This window comes from Python bivittatus, unplaced genomic scaffold (assembly GCF_059951505.1).
Source record: "Python bivittatus isolate LINGU-HERP-01145 unplaced genomic scaffold, Pbiv_v1 ctg000020_np1212, whole genome shotgun sequence".
Taxonomy (NCBI): Eukaryota; Metazoa; Chordata; class Lepidosauria; order Squamata; family Pythonidae; genus Python; species Python bivittatus.
Window position 1 is genome coordinate 26114420 of NW_028277030.1, and position 15690 is coordinate 26130109.

The window sequence follows — 15690 nt, forward strand, 5'->3', positions numbered from 1 at the left end:
TATTGATGTTAGCAAGTTGATTTTTTTTTAAAAAAAGTATATGAATAACAGCACTGTACTTGAAACTGTCATTGTATAGATTCAGTTGGCTCTTACATAGTTCTGTGGAAACCTATTAGAAAAAAGTAATTTTATTTAGTGCCTTTTAGGATTTTAAACACAGATCAGAACTTTGCTGTTAGAAAGAAGCCCAAGCATGATTTCCTCTTCATCCAAGAGGATGAGTTTCTTATCAAGATTTGTATGAAGGGGATTCTGCATGAGTTTTGCTGTCAGAAAAATGTCCCATTAGTTTCAAGATAAGAAAAATATATTTTGCTCATCACGTGCACACTTGTTGGAAACTAATTCAATGGGGTTTAGATCTTAATTCATATAATTCATATAACAATAATTATTATATATTAAACCTGTATGCCGCCCAACTCTCAAGGACTCTGGCAGCTCTCAAAAATCAAATGACCAAAAAATCCATAAAAAATAAAGATACGGGATTGGTCCTTGCTGTCTGCATAACATATCCATTGCTAGCATTTTGAAACTGAACATAGGTTGAACTCTCACATGCGCAATCATTTTTAAACCTTGCTTTGCCGTACCAAGCGTAACGCTGTAGTTCATACGTAGACCTGAGCCATGGAAACCACCCTGGGAAGGTTCACCACATCAGTTAATGTGAAACTGAATAATCTGTGATAAGGGATTAAGACTTCTCTCTTTAAAGCTTCACCCAGGACCAGTTCTCTTGTTTCACAAGACCACGTTTTAGTTCTGCCATTTGAAATTTAACAATCCGATCTAAGGTTCAGTGATCAGATTCAAGCACTAGGATATAATTTCTAAATTCAGTATGAGCCAGCGATCTACCTGAGATGGATGGGTGAAATTCTGCAGATGGAGATGATGTGTATTTTCAGATTTTTTGGTAAAGTAGCATCAACTGTACAGGTAGATCTCACGTACCAACTGCCTCATTCAGTGATCGTTCAGAGTTACAACAGTGCTGAAAAAATAACTCTATGATCAATGCCTGCATTTACAACCTTCACAGCATCCCTCAGCCATGTGATCACCATTACAGTTAGTACACATCCTGTGCCTGACTTGTTTTTCTTTTTTTTCCCCCTCAGAAAGTGAAGGAAGGGATTACAAGTCAGTAAGCAGGCACATCTGATCATATTTATCTACCATTTTTTCAAAAGTTTTCTGAAGTACATCTTGAGTAATTGCAGGTGGTTCTAACAAACCTCTTCTGCCTTCTCTGGCCATTTTTCTAGTAGTCATTTTTAATCAAAAAGCGAAGTCCCAAAGCAAAAAAGTCACAACCTCTCTCCTTCCCCTTATTATCTTATTTCAGCCACTTTCACTTCAGCCAGAGCAGACGTTTCCATAGTAACCAAACATCGCAGTCTAAATTTACCTTATCTTTTGTTATGCCAAATCCGCCAGTTATATGCAGTCTTTAAAGATAATTAGCAAACATTTCCATGTGGGTCTATTCCCTTTAACCGGTTTAGTGAAGAATTATATCAAAGCACTTTTGTCAAAAGCAAAAAATAGTAAAAATAAAAACAGAAAAATAAGAAATAGAGACTGTCCCCTTAGCCATTTAAAAAACTTTATTAGATCTTATCTTAATTAAGCTTTTTGCCAATAAGTCTTGAATCTTTAAATCAAAGTCTCTCATGTATTTTTGATAATCTCAAAAGGAGGTTTAACTCACCACAAGGAGTCTTGTCTTTGCTGCAAAAGGAAATCTCTCTTCATCTGTAATTAATTGCTTCTTAAAGTGGTTAAGAGATGGGGAAAACAAAGCTATAAATGTCCGTAACGGCTCCACTGCAGTTAGGAGCGTAGATAAAAGTCCAGGGTTCCCAGAAGCTCAACTCTTGATCTAGGTGCCACATTTTTTCCATTTCTGTAGTTTCATCAGAAGGAACTCCTGTCCTGAACACACGTGGTTAATCTTACAATCTCCCTTTGATCCAGGGAGATAAAAGCTGGCCAGAAACCACTTCCCAGCCGGCGTTCTCAGCTGTAGCGGCTCTCTGTGCTTTGGAGAGCCACAGAGCATCAGGTCGCCATTCCCCACCGGAAGCAACTTTCTGGGGGGAAAAATGGATGATTTTAAGAAATGAATGGATGAAAGATTTGTAAAATTAAGATGAAAGGAGGCATTGAAAAAATATCTGGAGATGTAAAACAAATTAATAATAGAATGGAGGGTACGTCTGAGGTCCAAGACAGAGAGTTGGAAAGAGAATTGGATAATTTACCTTTACTGGAATTGAGAAAGAGTTCTGCTTGAGATTTAGAGCTATTCCAGAAGTTCCAGATAAAAATATTAGAGGCTTATTAATGTTTTGGCAAATTTTTGGGATCTGGATGAGGAAGATATGGAAACAGGAATGGTAAGATTTATAGAATAAATTCCAGATTTGCTAGTTTGAGAAATGTTCCTAGAGATGTCTTGGTGCATTTTGTTAGAAAGAAGACAAGGGATCAAGTCTTGCAGCAGCATTTTAATATGAGATTAAAAATGGATAATACCGATATAATTGTTTTGAAAGAGATTCCCATCACAATTTTGCATAATAGAAAAGAGTTCCTTTTTGGATGAAAATTTAAAACAGAAAAAGATCCCGTTTCGATGGGACAAATTGGAAGGAGTGATTTTCACTTTCAAACAGCAAAGATTCAGACTTAATTCTGTTAAGAAGGTGAGAGATCTTTTAGAAAGATACAGAGAATTGGAGGAGATGAAAATCCCAGAAGGAACTTCACAGGCTCAACAGGTCCAATGAGAACTGGAAAAAGATGACACTGAATTAGGTGCTACAGGTTTGGACTTTTCTACATTTTTGAACTGACTATGGATTACAAATGTATAACATAGAATATAAATGAAGCAAATGCTCCTCAAAAAAGAAAAAAAATCATCATTTGGAAAAAATAAAGTAAGATATTTGCTTATAAGAGACTCATATCAGAAAAAAAGATCTTTGGGTGAAGAATTGATTTCAGCAGGTATCAAAAAGAGAAATGGAATTGTTTTGTATATTAATCCTCAGTTGAACGCACAACTTGTATTAACTGATGAACATGGTAGATTTGTTGGAGTAGAAGTTATACTATATGGAGTTAAAACAATGGTCCTAGGACTTTATGCCCCAAATGAAGATAACGTGACTTTTTACAAACAACTTATGGAGAGATTGATAGATTTTTCTTAGGAAAGCTGGTGTTTCATGGGAGATTGGAATGGAGTGGTTTCTCTCCAACTGGACAGGACTTCCAAGAAAATTACTCAGGGTAAATTGCCAATTTTTTAAAAAATTTGATGGACAATTTAGGGTTAGTTGATGTATGGAGACAGAAGAATGATAGTTCAAGAGAGTATACTTATTTTTCATAAAAACATAGACCATTTTCAAGAATAGATATGATTTGGATTTCAAGAGATTTGATTACTAAAATTTCTAAGACAGAGATTTTACCAAAGACTTTTTCAGACCATAATCCTGAGTCTGGTTTATAAAAAGAGTCATTCTTTCAGATGGAGATTAAATGAAGCTTTGTTATAGAAAGATAAAATTGTCAAGGACTGTAAAAAGTTAAAATAATTTTTTGAAAATAATTTAAATAAAGGTACTGATTTGAGAATGGTTTGGGGTGCAAGTAAAGCCTTTATTAGAGGTCACCTGATGCAATATAATTCTGAACTTAAGAAGAGGCAAGGGAAAATACAAAATGTTTTGGATGAAATAAAAAGAATTAAGAAAATCCCTAGAGAATACAATTATCTTCCAACAAATTAAGATTCTACAGCAACAGTTATCTTTGTTAACAATAAGAGAAATGGAAATTAAATTATGCAAAGCAAAGAAATTTTGAATTTACGAATAAACCAGGGAAATGGTTGGCTTATAAATTGCAAAGAGAAAGAGAGAAGAAAATGATACTGAAACTACAGGAGGGAGATACCATACTAACAGATAATGTTACAAAAAACATTTTATCAATATTATTCTAATTTGTATAAAGGACATGATATTCCATTAGAGAAAATAGATGAATATCTTGGAAAACAAAATTTACCAAAGATTACAGAAAGACAAAGACAAATTATGAAATGACCTATAATGATAAGGGAAGTTTCAGAAACAATCAAAAAGAGTAAACCAGGAAAAGTGTCCAGACCAGATGGACTATTGAGTCTGTTCTGTAAATGTTTTGAGGATGAACTTTTACAACCTTTACAAAACACAATAAATCCTATTTTACAGAGAGGAAAGATGCCAGAGACTTGGAAAGAGGCTAATATAACAATAACACCTAAAGAAGGACAAGATTTGATTTCAGTCAGAAATAATAGACAAATATCATTATTGAACAATGATTATAAGCTGTTTACATTTTAGTTGGAAGACTGAAAATAATTTTGCAACAATTTATTCATAAAAATCAATATGGGTTTTTACCTAAAAGGCAGTTGAAAGATAATGTTGGAACTGTGTGGGATATCCTGGAATATCTGGAACAAGATAATGAAAAACAAGCTGCATTGATTTTCTTAGATGCAGAGAAGGCTTTTGATAATTTGAACAGGACTTTTTGTTTAAGATTTTGGAAGATATGAATTTTGGAGAGAACTTTATAAAATAGGTGAAATTGATTTATACTTCATGGACTGCAAAAATGATTATTAATGGAGATTTAACCAAACCGTGTGTGATACAAAAAGGTACTAGACAAGGTTGCCCACTGTCTCCTCTTTTATTTTAGTTCTTGAAATATTAAATAGAGATCTACAAAAAATTTGTACAAGTTAAGAGCTTTTGTGGATGATTTGGTTTTGGTTTGGCAGACCCTTTAAAAGGAATTGAACTTTTGATGAGTAAACTAAAAGAATTTGGGTCACTAGCAGTTTTTAAGATTAATAAACAGGTCAAGATGTTAACAAAAAATATGCATCTACAAGATCAAATAAAACTGATGAATAAAATGAGTTTTAAGCTTGAGAAGAAGGTAAAATATTTGGGTATAATTATGACAAATATGAATTGTATGTTATTCCAAAATAAATATGTTAAGATGTGGAATGAAGTTAAAAAAGATATGTTAAGATGGGATAAACTACAATTGTCACTGCCGGGCAATGTTAATTTTGTTTCAGACAATACCTGTTACGACAACTGACGTACCATTTCAACAATGGCAGAAGGATATATCTAAATTTGTGTGGCAAGGGGAAAAAAAACCCATGAGTTAAATACAAGGTACTACAAGATGTGAAGGAAAGAGGAGGATTGGGCTTACCAGATTTGAAGCTATATTTTGCTGCCTGGTGTTTGGTTTGGATGAAAGCGTGAGTGTTGTTAAGAAATAGAAGGTTATTGGACTTGGAAGGTCACGATTTGAGATTCGGATGGAATGAATATCTATGGTACGATAAGGTAAATGTAGACCTCAAAAATCATTATGTCAGGCAGGCTAGTCTTAGAGTATGGAATAAATACAAATTTATACTCTGCCTGAAAACACCTTTGTGGCTTTCAGCACAAGAAGCATTTTATACATGAGAAATGATAAGTAAATATAAATGGTTAACTTATTGTGATGTACTAGAATTCTCTCAAGGAGATTGTAAAATGAAATCAAGAGAAGTTTTGATAACAGAAGAATATTCTTGTCAATGGTTCTCTTATGTGCGATTAACGGAAAAATGTAAAGTGGATAAAAGACTTTATGGTTTTGAAAAAAGACAGAATTGAAATAGAATGATGTACTAATGATGAACATGTTATGCTAAAATGTATAAATTAAATCAAATTATTAAATTTATTAAATTATATAAAATAAAATAAATATTGCTAAAATGTATAAGCTTTTGCTGAAATATGAGACAGAAGAACAAGTGAAAGAATGTATGATAACATGGGCTAAAAGTGTTGGCTATAATATACAAATGGGTCAATGGGAAAATATGTGGTTGAAAGGATTGAAACTGACATTATGTTCTAGCCTTAAAGAGAATTTTTATAAAATGATGCATCGTTGGTATTTGTCACCAGATAAATTGTCTAGAATGTATAAAGGGAAATCTTTGCTGGAAATGGGAATAACATGAAGGGACATTTTATCATGCTTGGTGGACTTGTAAAAAAGCTAAACAATTTTGGATACAAATACATATGTATTCAGAAGATTTTAAAGGTTAAAGTACAAATGAAGCCAGAGACTTTTCTTTTAGAACTAATGTACAGGCAACTAGGAAAAAAGTCACAGAACTTTGTTTTTATATACGATAACTGCAGCAAGACTATTATACAGGTAGCCCTCGCTTAGCTACCACAATAGGGACTGGAAAATTCATTGTTAAGCCGGGCAGTCATTAAGAAAGGCATCATGTGACCGCACCCAATTTTACATGTTTTGCAGCAGTCTTACAATTTTTGTAATTGCACTTATGTCTGCTGAAAAGGAAATTGGAAGCTTCTATTTCTTTTTATTCTTTTCTGCACTTTTTTCTTCTTCTTTTTGGTTCTTCTCTATTAGTTTCTTAGTTTTTATGTTGTCAAACTTTCAATAAAAGTTAATAAAAAAAAAGTAGGCAAACAACAGGGAATACACATCCAAAGGAGCGTGATGGCATGAGTGCACCATGCAAACAGCTGGTGTATTCCCATTGTGCGCTTGCTCTCATGATCCCTTCCCTGAGTTTATGTGAGGAGGGGGAAGAAAACATGCAATTCTGTAGACAATCTCTTCTGGGCCTGACCCATTTTTATTCCACCCCCACCGCCAGACCAGAGAGAAAGGAAGGGATTACACCATGGAGAATACATCAGGGTGTTTGCATAGCGTGCTCACAGCTCACAGAACCACCGCATTCCTTTCAATGTGTATTCCCTACTCTCATGTAATCCCTTCCTCTCCAATGAAGGTAAATGCAAACAATTCCCTTCTTGCTAATTATCCCAGTGTCGGAAGCAGCATTCCAAAGGGTGGGGGAGTTGAGAAAAGGAAAGCAGTCACAGTCATGTGATTTCACCCTTAGCAACTGCCTTGCTTAATGACAGCTACCAGTCCCAATTGTGATTGCTAAACAAGGACTATCTGTATTACCTTAATCTGACCAAACTGATGGCAGATTTAATAGGACTTCAGTAAGTGTAGGATTTGTTGCTGTGGTTTTGGTCATAGTAATTTGGCGAAGTCTTGCCTGTTGGACCCTGGCTTCCTTTCCTTACAGGTGCAGTACCTCCCTAGTGCTGTACTGGGGAAAATGGCAACAGCAAAATAGGTAAGTGACAAAGGGGCTTTCTCCTAAATTTGAGAGGAATCAGTTCTACATTTGAACACAAAGCCACCTGATAATAATAGTCTGCCCTATAATTAGAACTGCACATCCTTAAACTGTGGACCTTCTCTTCATGCTCTGCTCAGTAGTATTCAGGCATCCTGTCCTGGCTCCTTCAAGTAATGAGCACATTCACAGAATCACATACATGTACCCATAAGCTGACAGCCAGTTTGATGTAGTGGTTTAGAAATGGGGAGATTGTGAGTTCTAGTCCCGCCTTGGGCATGAAGCCAGCTGGGTGACCTTGGGCCAGTCCCTCTCTTTCAGCCCTAGGAAAGGACAGAGACAATGGCAAACCACTTCCGAAAAACCTGGCCAAGAAAACTGCAGGGACTAGTCCAGGTAGCCGCCAGGAGCCAACACTGACTCGAAAGCGCACATACACATACATAAATTACATTAATTTACATAGCGCCATGATTCAAAACATTTAACCTTTTAAGTCATCGCCGATGGAATGCACATAGATCCTTTTCCCTTTTAATCCTCACAAAAATCCTATGAGAAACCAGGCTAAACAAAATGCAGCTTGCCCCACCCCCATAGTAGCAAAAGCTGTTGCATCTCTAATTTTGAGAAAAAGTCCTTCACCAGGACAAACTTAAGTGCTTAATTTCTCTGCTGAGAGTTTCCCACATGGGAAGAGCAGGTCACATACATATATCTTTTTATTCTCATGTGAGATGCACAATTATTCAAAAGAGCTAAAGAACCTTTGGAAAGATAATTATGCTACTGCGTTTAAAATTAAACAAAAACACTTTATTTGATCAATGAAGTTTAATTGTAGAAAGTTGCATACCTAATTCCAGGGATAAATGCACACATTTTTAGGTTTACTAATATGTTTGGAAATGCCACCATTCTTTATTGCTGAAATAACTTTCAGAATTAAGTGATGATGAAACATGTATACTTCTTGAAGTCTGGGGCACTAAATCAACTACACAGAACTGCTGAAATATTGCTGATGTTCAACTTTAATGTATTTGTTTATATTTGGATCCAAAGCTATAATTTTGGCATTGTTACAGTTTTAAGAGTTACTCAAAATAGTAGCGATACAAATCCTGTTCAGAAAATGTAGAGTATATACTGATTCACAAACCCAAACAGAGAATCAAGTTTAACACTTTTAAGGTGCAGGACCTGAAGTAAAAGAATAGTTTTTCTGTAGTTGAAACTGTTTTGAAATACCCTTAACTAAATAAAGTACACAGGCCTTTTTTTAAGATGAAGATTTAGAGAGCCACTTAGCATGAGGAGATTAGAGAAAGAGATACAGATTAAGGTTCCACAAAATGAAAGCCTACTGCAATTTGTAAAGTCTTGAGTATAACTGAATAGCTGGCGTAGAAATAATTAGTCTATTTAGGCTTCCTATTAAGCATCTGTCTCATAAGGAACCCCAAATCCTCACAGGATAATTTATCTTTATTGAATACATTTCACCATAATGAGAAAGCCACTGATTTGGGGGTAATAGAGATGCAACTGCATATGTGATGAGACTTGCCAGAAATGTAGTTCTGAAAAACTGGTAATTCAGTCAATAGAAAAGCGCATGTACACACACACATACACACACAAAGAGGGATAGCTCTGAAATGAAATTCCACTCTTTCTGTAAGAGGAACGTTTCTGCCACAAAATAGATCCCCCCAATATGCTTTAGATATGATCAGGGGATGGGGGGGAAAGGAGGACAGCCAGGGGAAGTCTGTTATGCAATCTGCTGATACAAAATATACCTCTGAAACACTTCCTAAGTAACCTAGCGAGTTATTTTTACAAACAGCAAGTATAAATATCCCAATACATCTGAAGAGTTAGTTCTGAATTTTTAGGTATATGTACAGTATGTAAACACCACCTCCCACTTAATGGAACGTTGGTCGGTTTGTTGAAACAAGCTGACATTTTGGTACTGGTTCCGTTTTCATTTTAGTCCATGTCATTTAAAATAGGCAGGATCTCCATCTTAGTCAAGCTTCTTAGCCTTCCGGTATTCCAATATAGTAGCTATGACCCAAATGTTAAGAGCCGTCATGACTACGAAACGGATCAGAACTGGAGAGGGGAGGGAAGGATACTTATTAGCAATTCCATACCTTAAAGTGAAACAAGCCAGATAAATCCATTTTAAACTTGGAAATAGATTCAATAGCTTTCAAACAAATAGCACAATGCCTAAGCTAGTAGAAGACAAACTCCTGAACCTTCCTCGTCCTCCAAAGCATCATTCCTTCCCCCTACTCCCTCCAAATTGGTAGCTCCCAGGTGTCCTTTGGAAGAAGTGACATTCTGGGGTGTTTTACACAGTAAATTGAGTACCTTAAAGTCCCTTTTGCCTCTGAAGCTCCCCAAATGAAAGAAGTTTCAGCCCTACCTAATCTTGGGTTTCAGGAACAGCACAAAGGCAAAGTGTAGTCACAAACGTGAAACAAGTTCTTCAGTAAGGGGAGGTCTGTTCTTAGAAATAAGCTTCTGCATACAGAACCCTTTGAAAGAGTGGGAATGTGGATTTGACTCAGAGAAGGGAATAGCAATGTCGAACCAATACAGAAAAGATATTTGAGTCCTGGGAAAGTAGAAAGTGTGAGAAAGAAACTCAGAACAACTCCACCGAGAATGGGTTAGAGACAAGTGGAAGTAGAAATAATTTTTAACAGGCTTTCAAGATTCTGTTACAATGCCTTCGCCACACTAAAGTACATGCCAAGATTCCTAGTGATTCCCATTTTATGACCTGATCCACCTCAAAGGGCAGACAGGGGACCACGCAACTCTGAATTAGTTCGTAACTAGGAGCATAGGACATTGTGATAGATGCTTATCCCACCACCCTTTGGCAGGCTCTAGATTATGACAGGAATTCCCGTGTCTTATGTAGATTCTTATGTCACTCACACAGAATCATTCATAATCACAGGATTCAAAGTCAACTCTCATAAAGCTATATCATCATCATCATCTCAGAACACACAGGTAAGTAAATCAATGCTGCCTTGATTAGGTTTTTACAAAATTAATTTTTCTTATTGCTGCTTTCAAAAAGAAGGGATTGTCAATAATAAACTTAAAGTCAGCCTTCTCAGAAAATACACAATTTTTGTCTGCAGGTAAAAATGCATAGTTAAGTCTGCACAGGCAAGGCCCATTTCCAGTTCTGATCACAGCTGCAAACAGAACCCATTCAGCACTCCTACTCCAGCATTCAAAGCTTCGGGGGATTAGACTCATATGAAGGGCAGGCAGATGCACAGACTGGGGTGGAGTCCTCCACCTCTTGAAGGAACCTCCCAGGTTTTACAGAACTCTGTGCAAATCCAGCTGGCTCCTCCACTGCTTTCCAATGAACGAAGGGCGACAGATGACTGAATGGTGAGGGGGAATGAGCACGTTCCCTCATGCCCCTCACTCCCCAAACATGGCTAAGGTTTGCAGTCAAGGATCCCTTGCCTCACACCTGACTTCCTTTTGATTCTGAAGGAGAAAGTGGCCCGTGAATGGGAAAGTTTCTGTCATTCCCCCTAGCCCTTTATTCTAATGAGAACTCTTCCCTATTTATGCTTCTTTTGTCTTCCACAGCCAGTAAGAACATATTAGCGAAATTGGCACCCAGCGGCAACGACTCAGCAAATTTGCCTACTTGTAGAAGCATCCTTCAAAGGAAGGCCAAATCCGGAGACAGACACTACAAGGACTACAGGTTGATATAATTGGGACTGGAATTTCTGTCACTAAATGATGTGGTCATAAAGCACGCCGTCATGTGACCCTATTGCTTAGCGATAGTAATCCTGGCAGAACCCTGTTGTCATCGTTAAGTGAGGTTCACAGGTCGTTAAGCAAGGACCTTCTCGCAACTTCTTGCTGTCTTCCAACAACCAAATCAGTGGGGAAACCAGCAGGAAGTTGCAAGTCCCAGGCGGTTTGCAAGGAAGCCAGTAGGTAGGTAAGTGGCTGCTGCCAGGTGGAGGAGGGTGCACGAGGGGCTGGCGCGGCATGGTGCAAGCGCATCAAGGGTTTGGAGTGGCTGCTGCTGGGTGATTTAGTGGTCGCTTTGCTTAACGACCAAGCTGCCGGTCCCAATTTTGGTCACTAAATGAGGACTACCTGCATTAAACTACAAGTTTTGCAGCAGACCATTTTAAAGAGTTATATAAATTTCAGCAAATAGAAAAAAATCTAGTTCTATGTAGATATTCAGACAGCCAGTCATTGCAAGCTATGCTTAAGATATTGCCTATTGTGCTTTTAATGTTATTCTCTACTTTAAAACTTGGCAAGGAAAACCTACTTTATTTGACGGATTAAGGGTGCATGTGACCCATAGCCCCAGAATCTGAGCCATCCAATCTGCTGAATCTACCAAAACGCTTTCACTCACAATCAGTCATGGACAGCATGGCAACAAAAAAAGAGGAAAACCTCAACATTACAACAGTCAAATATTATTCCTATGTGAATAGAAAGCCATTTAAAGTTCATATACTCTTGTCTGCTTGTAAGCAGCAACAAATACAACGTTTACAAGGGAATGCTTGTTTAAAATTTCAACTCAGGAAATACTGAAAATAAAACATAAACAGGATCTTTTTTGTGGCATGAGTTCCTCAAGAGTTATCCTGCCCATTTTAATGCTAGTAAATACAGAATACCTCTGTTCAAGAAACTTTTCAAAGCCAAATTCTGGAATCTTCATCAGGACCCCATTCCATGTTAATTCTAGAAGAAGCTCTTCCTCAAACTTCACTCCCTGATCCACTCCAGAATTCCAGGAAGTTCAATTCCTAGAATTCCCAGCAAACATGCTGGAGGAGTAGAGTCCCGAGAGGAGGCTGTCCCATGTAATTTAAAGGAAGAAAAGCCATTTTGCTAATCTTGCTCCCAATAGTGCATAACAGAGGCATGCAGAACTTGGACCTGAAGTAGGAAAAAGTACCTCCCATCCTGTAAGGCACCCTTGCTGTACCCATCGGCAGCTACTTAAAGAAGCTGCACCTTCTGCTGAGTTTGCACAAGAGCCAACATGGGCTCAGGAAAATACGTTTGAGTTCAGAAGGTCAGGCGGACCTTACGGAGTCACCCCCACCTTAGAAAACTCAAATGTGCTTTCCTGAGTTGCAAAGTTCATATGTGAGACCAGAAGAGGTGGCTCTTTTAAAGAGCTGCCAGTGAGGACAAGACTGCTCACACTGGGCCCAAAACACCTTTGTCCGCTTTGCATCTCAGTATGGGTATCTTCACCACATAACTTTCCTGCTTTCCTCAACCATGCACTGCATACGGGTGTTTGCAGCAGGCAAGCATAACCAGCAAGCCTTGGACAGCATCTGAAACTCCAACTGCGGCAGGTTCTAGCTCACATGTAGGGTTCCCTGCTGCAGATGTCAGTGCAAAAGACATGGATGGCAAGAGTAGGGCAGTCGTGGAACACTGAGGACAAGGCAAAGGTGTCATTTGCAAATGAAAGGCAGTGGTTCAGCCTTCTCTAACCCAGCGCCCTCTGGATCTACAGAGAATTCCCAGAACTTCCAACCAGCAAGGCCAATAATAACGCTGGCTGAGAATTATGGGAGACACAATGCAAGGTATCTGGCGGGCACAGGCCGAGGGAGACTAAACTAATCTACCAACCACCTGGAGATGAAAAAGGAGGGCCCTGGCTGAGCTGGTAAAGCACATCCTCTGAGTGGAAGGAGGAGAACACAAAAAATGACTTGAGACTGAAACAGGCTTTCCTTGGTTAAATCAGTGTAAGGAGTCAACTTTCCCCAAACCAAGTGGCATACAAAAAGTTAAAAGCTTCTCTGACTCGCTGTGGCACAGCAGCACCCAGGAAACTTGGCTTTCTTTCGTTTTGGAGAAGTTTAAATGCCAGTCCCTCAGAGTCACTGACTCACAGGTTTGTAGCTACATTTTTATAAAACTGCAGGAAATAAAGGAAAAGTGCAAGAAGACAGAACAACATTTTATTGTTAGTGAAAGGAACCGGCTCTCTGGCCACACCTACCTGCCTGCCTAGAGAACCCACCCTGCTTTTTTATGGACAGGTATATGGCTCATTTACAGATGGTAACAAGGTATTCAGAAACTGCAGAACTGCCCCCACACTCAACAACTGCCCCAACAAAATGTCACTCTCACTTCCCCAGGGGAAGCTTAGCACACCTATCCATGAAGTGCAACAGCAGAGAAAGAGAGTAACTTTTACAGCCTGCTCTTAGAGTCCCCATGCTTTATTATTCTTATTGTGTGTTTCCGGGCATACAGCTTACGAATCGCAAGGGCCAGGTCAACAGTCGGAAAAGCAACCTTACTCAGCCCAGAGGAATGAAAAAGCGGTTGACACACCTGAAGAGCACCAGGCTGGGAAAAGCTGTAAAAGTCTAGTTCGAAAGAAAAGGCATGGCACTTGTTTCTAAGAACTTCAGTGTTCTTTAAGAGTTCTTAAAGTTGGAGTTCACAGTGCTTTGGCCTGGAACCTCAACCATCTCAGATAGGAAAAGGCTACTAAGGGAAATGCAGCCATGATGCAATCTTTTGTTTCATTTATCTTAAGAACAGCTCCAGAATTGAGCTCTGGCCCAACTTAGGCTCTGTATGTGCTTCCTTTCAGGGGTGCAACTGAGGACTGAACTAGGAGAAGAGTCTTCAAGTTCACCATCAGGCACGGTTGGGGGAGCCCCCCTCTTTTCCTTAAAATCCACCTGAAGGGCTATCTTGCCGGCTTCTCCTCCCTCCTGCCCCTTGGACGTCAAGAAAGACGGGAAAAAGGCCAGGCCAGCCTGGCTTCGCGTGGCGTCCGGGGAGAGCAGAACAGAAGCAGCGCCTGTGGGAAGATGAAAGGAAAGGGAAGCGGCCAGAGAGGGAAGGGAAAAGCGGCAGATGCGGCGCCGAGGGAGGCCTCGGGTCCCAGGCCCGCCGCCCGGGTCTCCTTTTCGAAAACGGCGGCACGGCTAGCCACCCTCCTCCCCTGGGCAGAATCCGCGCCCGAAGGTGGCGCCGTCTGGGGGGAGCGCTGCGCGCGGGCCGGGTTCCTCGGACGCCCGGCATCGCCACGCAGCAGAAACAGCCGCAGCCTCCAAGCGGGCTCGCTGGGAAGAGAAGCAGCCCCGCGGAGCCCCCTGCGCAGCCCTCCGCGCGAGGGACTCCTCCGTGGCTGGCCAGGAACAAACGCCCGCCCGTCTTCCCCTTCCCAAAGACCGGGCGGGAGGAAGAGCGCGGAAGCTGCCGCTGCCGCTGCCGCTGCCGGAGAGCTTGGCGGAGAAGCGCCTTACCCGCCGAGCTCCAGCACTAAACTTTCCAGGCTGACCCCGCGGGCGGATCTGGCGGCCAGCAAGGCGGCTCCCTGGGGCAGCTTGAGTATGAAGCACGCCGCGATCGTGCTCCAGTTCGCCGCCTCCAGCAAGAACGAGCCCGGCTCCATCGCGCCCCGGTTCCTCCAGCAAGGCGGCGCCGGCTGCCTCGGCCCGCGGAAATCACAGCCCCGCCTAGTCGAGCTAACGAGGGCGGGGGGTTGGAAATGCCCGGTGGGAGGAGGAGGAGAAGCGAAAGTAGGCTTGTGTTTCGAGTTAACGAAGAAGTTCGGAGTGGGGGATTCAGGCGAACAGATTTATTTGCGGCCTCGGTTAATGAGGACTCTGCTTTAGAGAAATTATTCTTTTCTTCCTCCACTTCCCCCGCCCCCCTTCTTAGTTCTTATTTACTCAAGGCAGAGGCAGCTGTACTTTGCATATGCCCAGGGGCATTTTTTTACCCCTCACTGCACGTGCCAGGACGGGAACTCAAGGCAGGTTCTGGTCTGAGTTCCAACCCCAGGAAGCCTTGCGCTTTTTAAATTGGGGAGTAATAGTTAGATCTATTTTCTTCCAATTCCCTGGCATCATTAGCTTATCTTAAAAGTGCAGCCCTTGAGTGGTTTTGTTAAGAGAGCTACTTCAGTTCCGGAAACTACCAGCTGCGTGCAACGAGGCCCTCTTTTTCCTGTCTCCGGAGTGCTACTAGAACATGCTCAGGAATCACCTGCCATCCGGTGTCTTTGCAGTAAAACTTTTCACATGGCTTCTTAGGAAAACAGCGCACAACCGTGGTGTCTGCTGCATAAAGTGATTGACTTATTCCCTTTCCTGCCCCCAAAACTGATCACAGAACAAAATATAAATCATGCCAAAATTAAAGATTGGAAAAATCATTTGGAATGCACCTGTGGGACACCAGGGATTCATTGCCCAAGAACTGTGGCATTAGAAATTTTCAATGGCAGTATTATCCAAACTGAGACTAACTGACTCAGGAACCAAAACCATTGAAATATC

At 40.3% G+C, this 15690-nt stretch overlaps 1 protein-coding gene across 2 annotated transcripts; it reads right to left on the reverse strand.

Moving 5' to 3' along the window:
- Window positions 1–8328: 8328 nt before the first annotated feature.
- LOC148217013 (uncharacterized) lies at window positions 8329–15441 on the reverse strand. Of its 2 annotated transcripts, XM_088136106.1 has the most exons (3): window positions 14653–15353; window positions 14083–14204; window positions 8329–9436 (listed from the first exon to the last, which is right to left on the reverse strand). In XM_088136106.1, exons 1-3 carry the CDS (start codon window positions 14799–14801, stop codon window positions 9348–9350), a joined length of 360 nt encoding a protein of 119 aa, XP_087992232.1. In that variant the 5' UTR covers window positions 14802–15353; the 3' UTR covers window positions 8329–9347. The 2 variants fall into 2 exon arrangements, 1 of the variants encoding a protein (XP_087992232.1); XR_015795280.1 differs by lacking the exon at window positions 14083–14204 and having other exon boundaries at window positions 14653–15441.
- Between the last annotated feature and the right edge of the window lie 249 nt (window positions 15442–15690).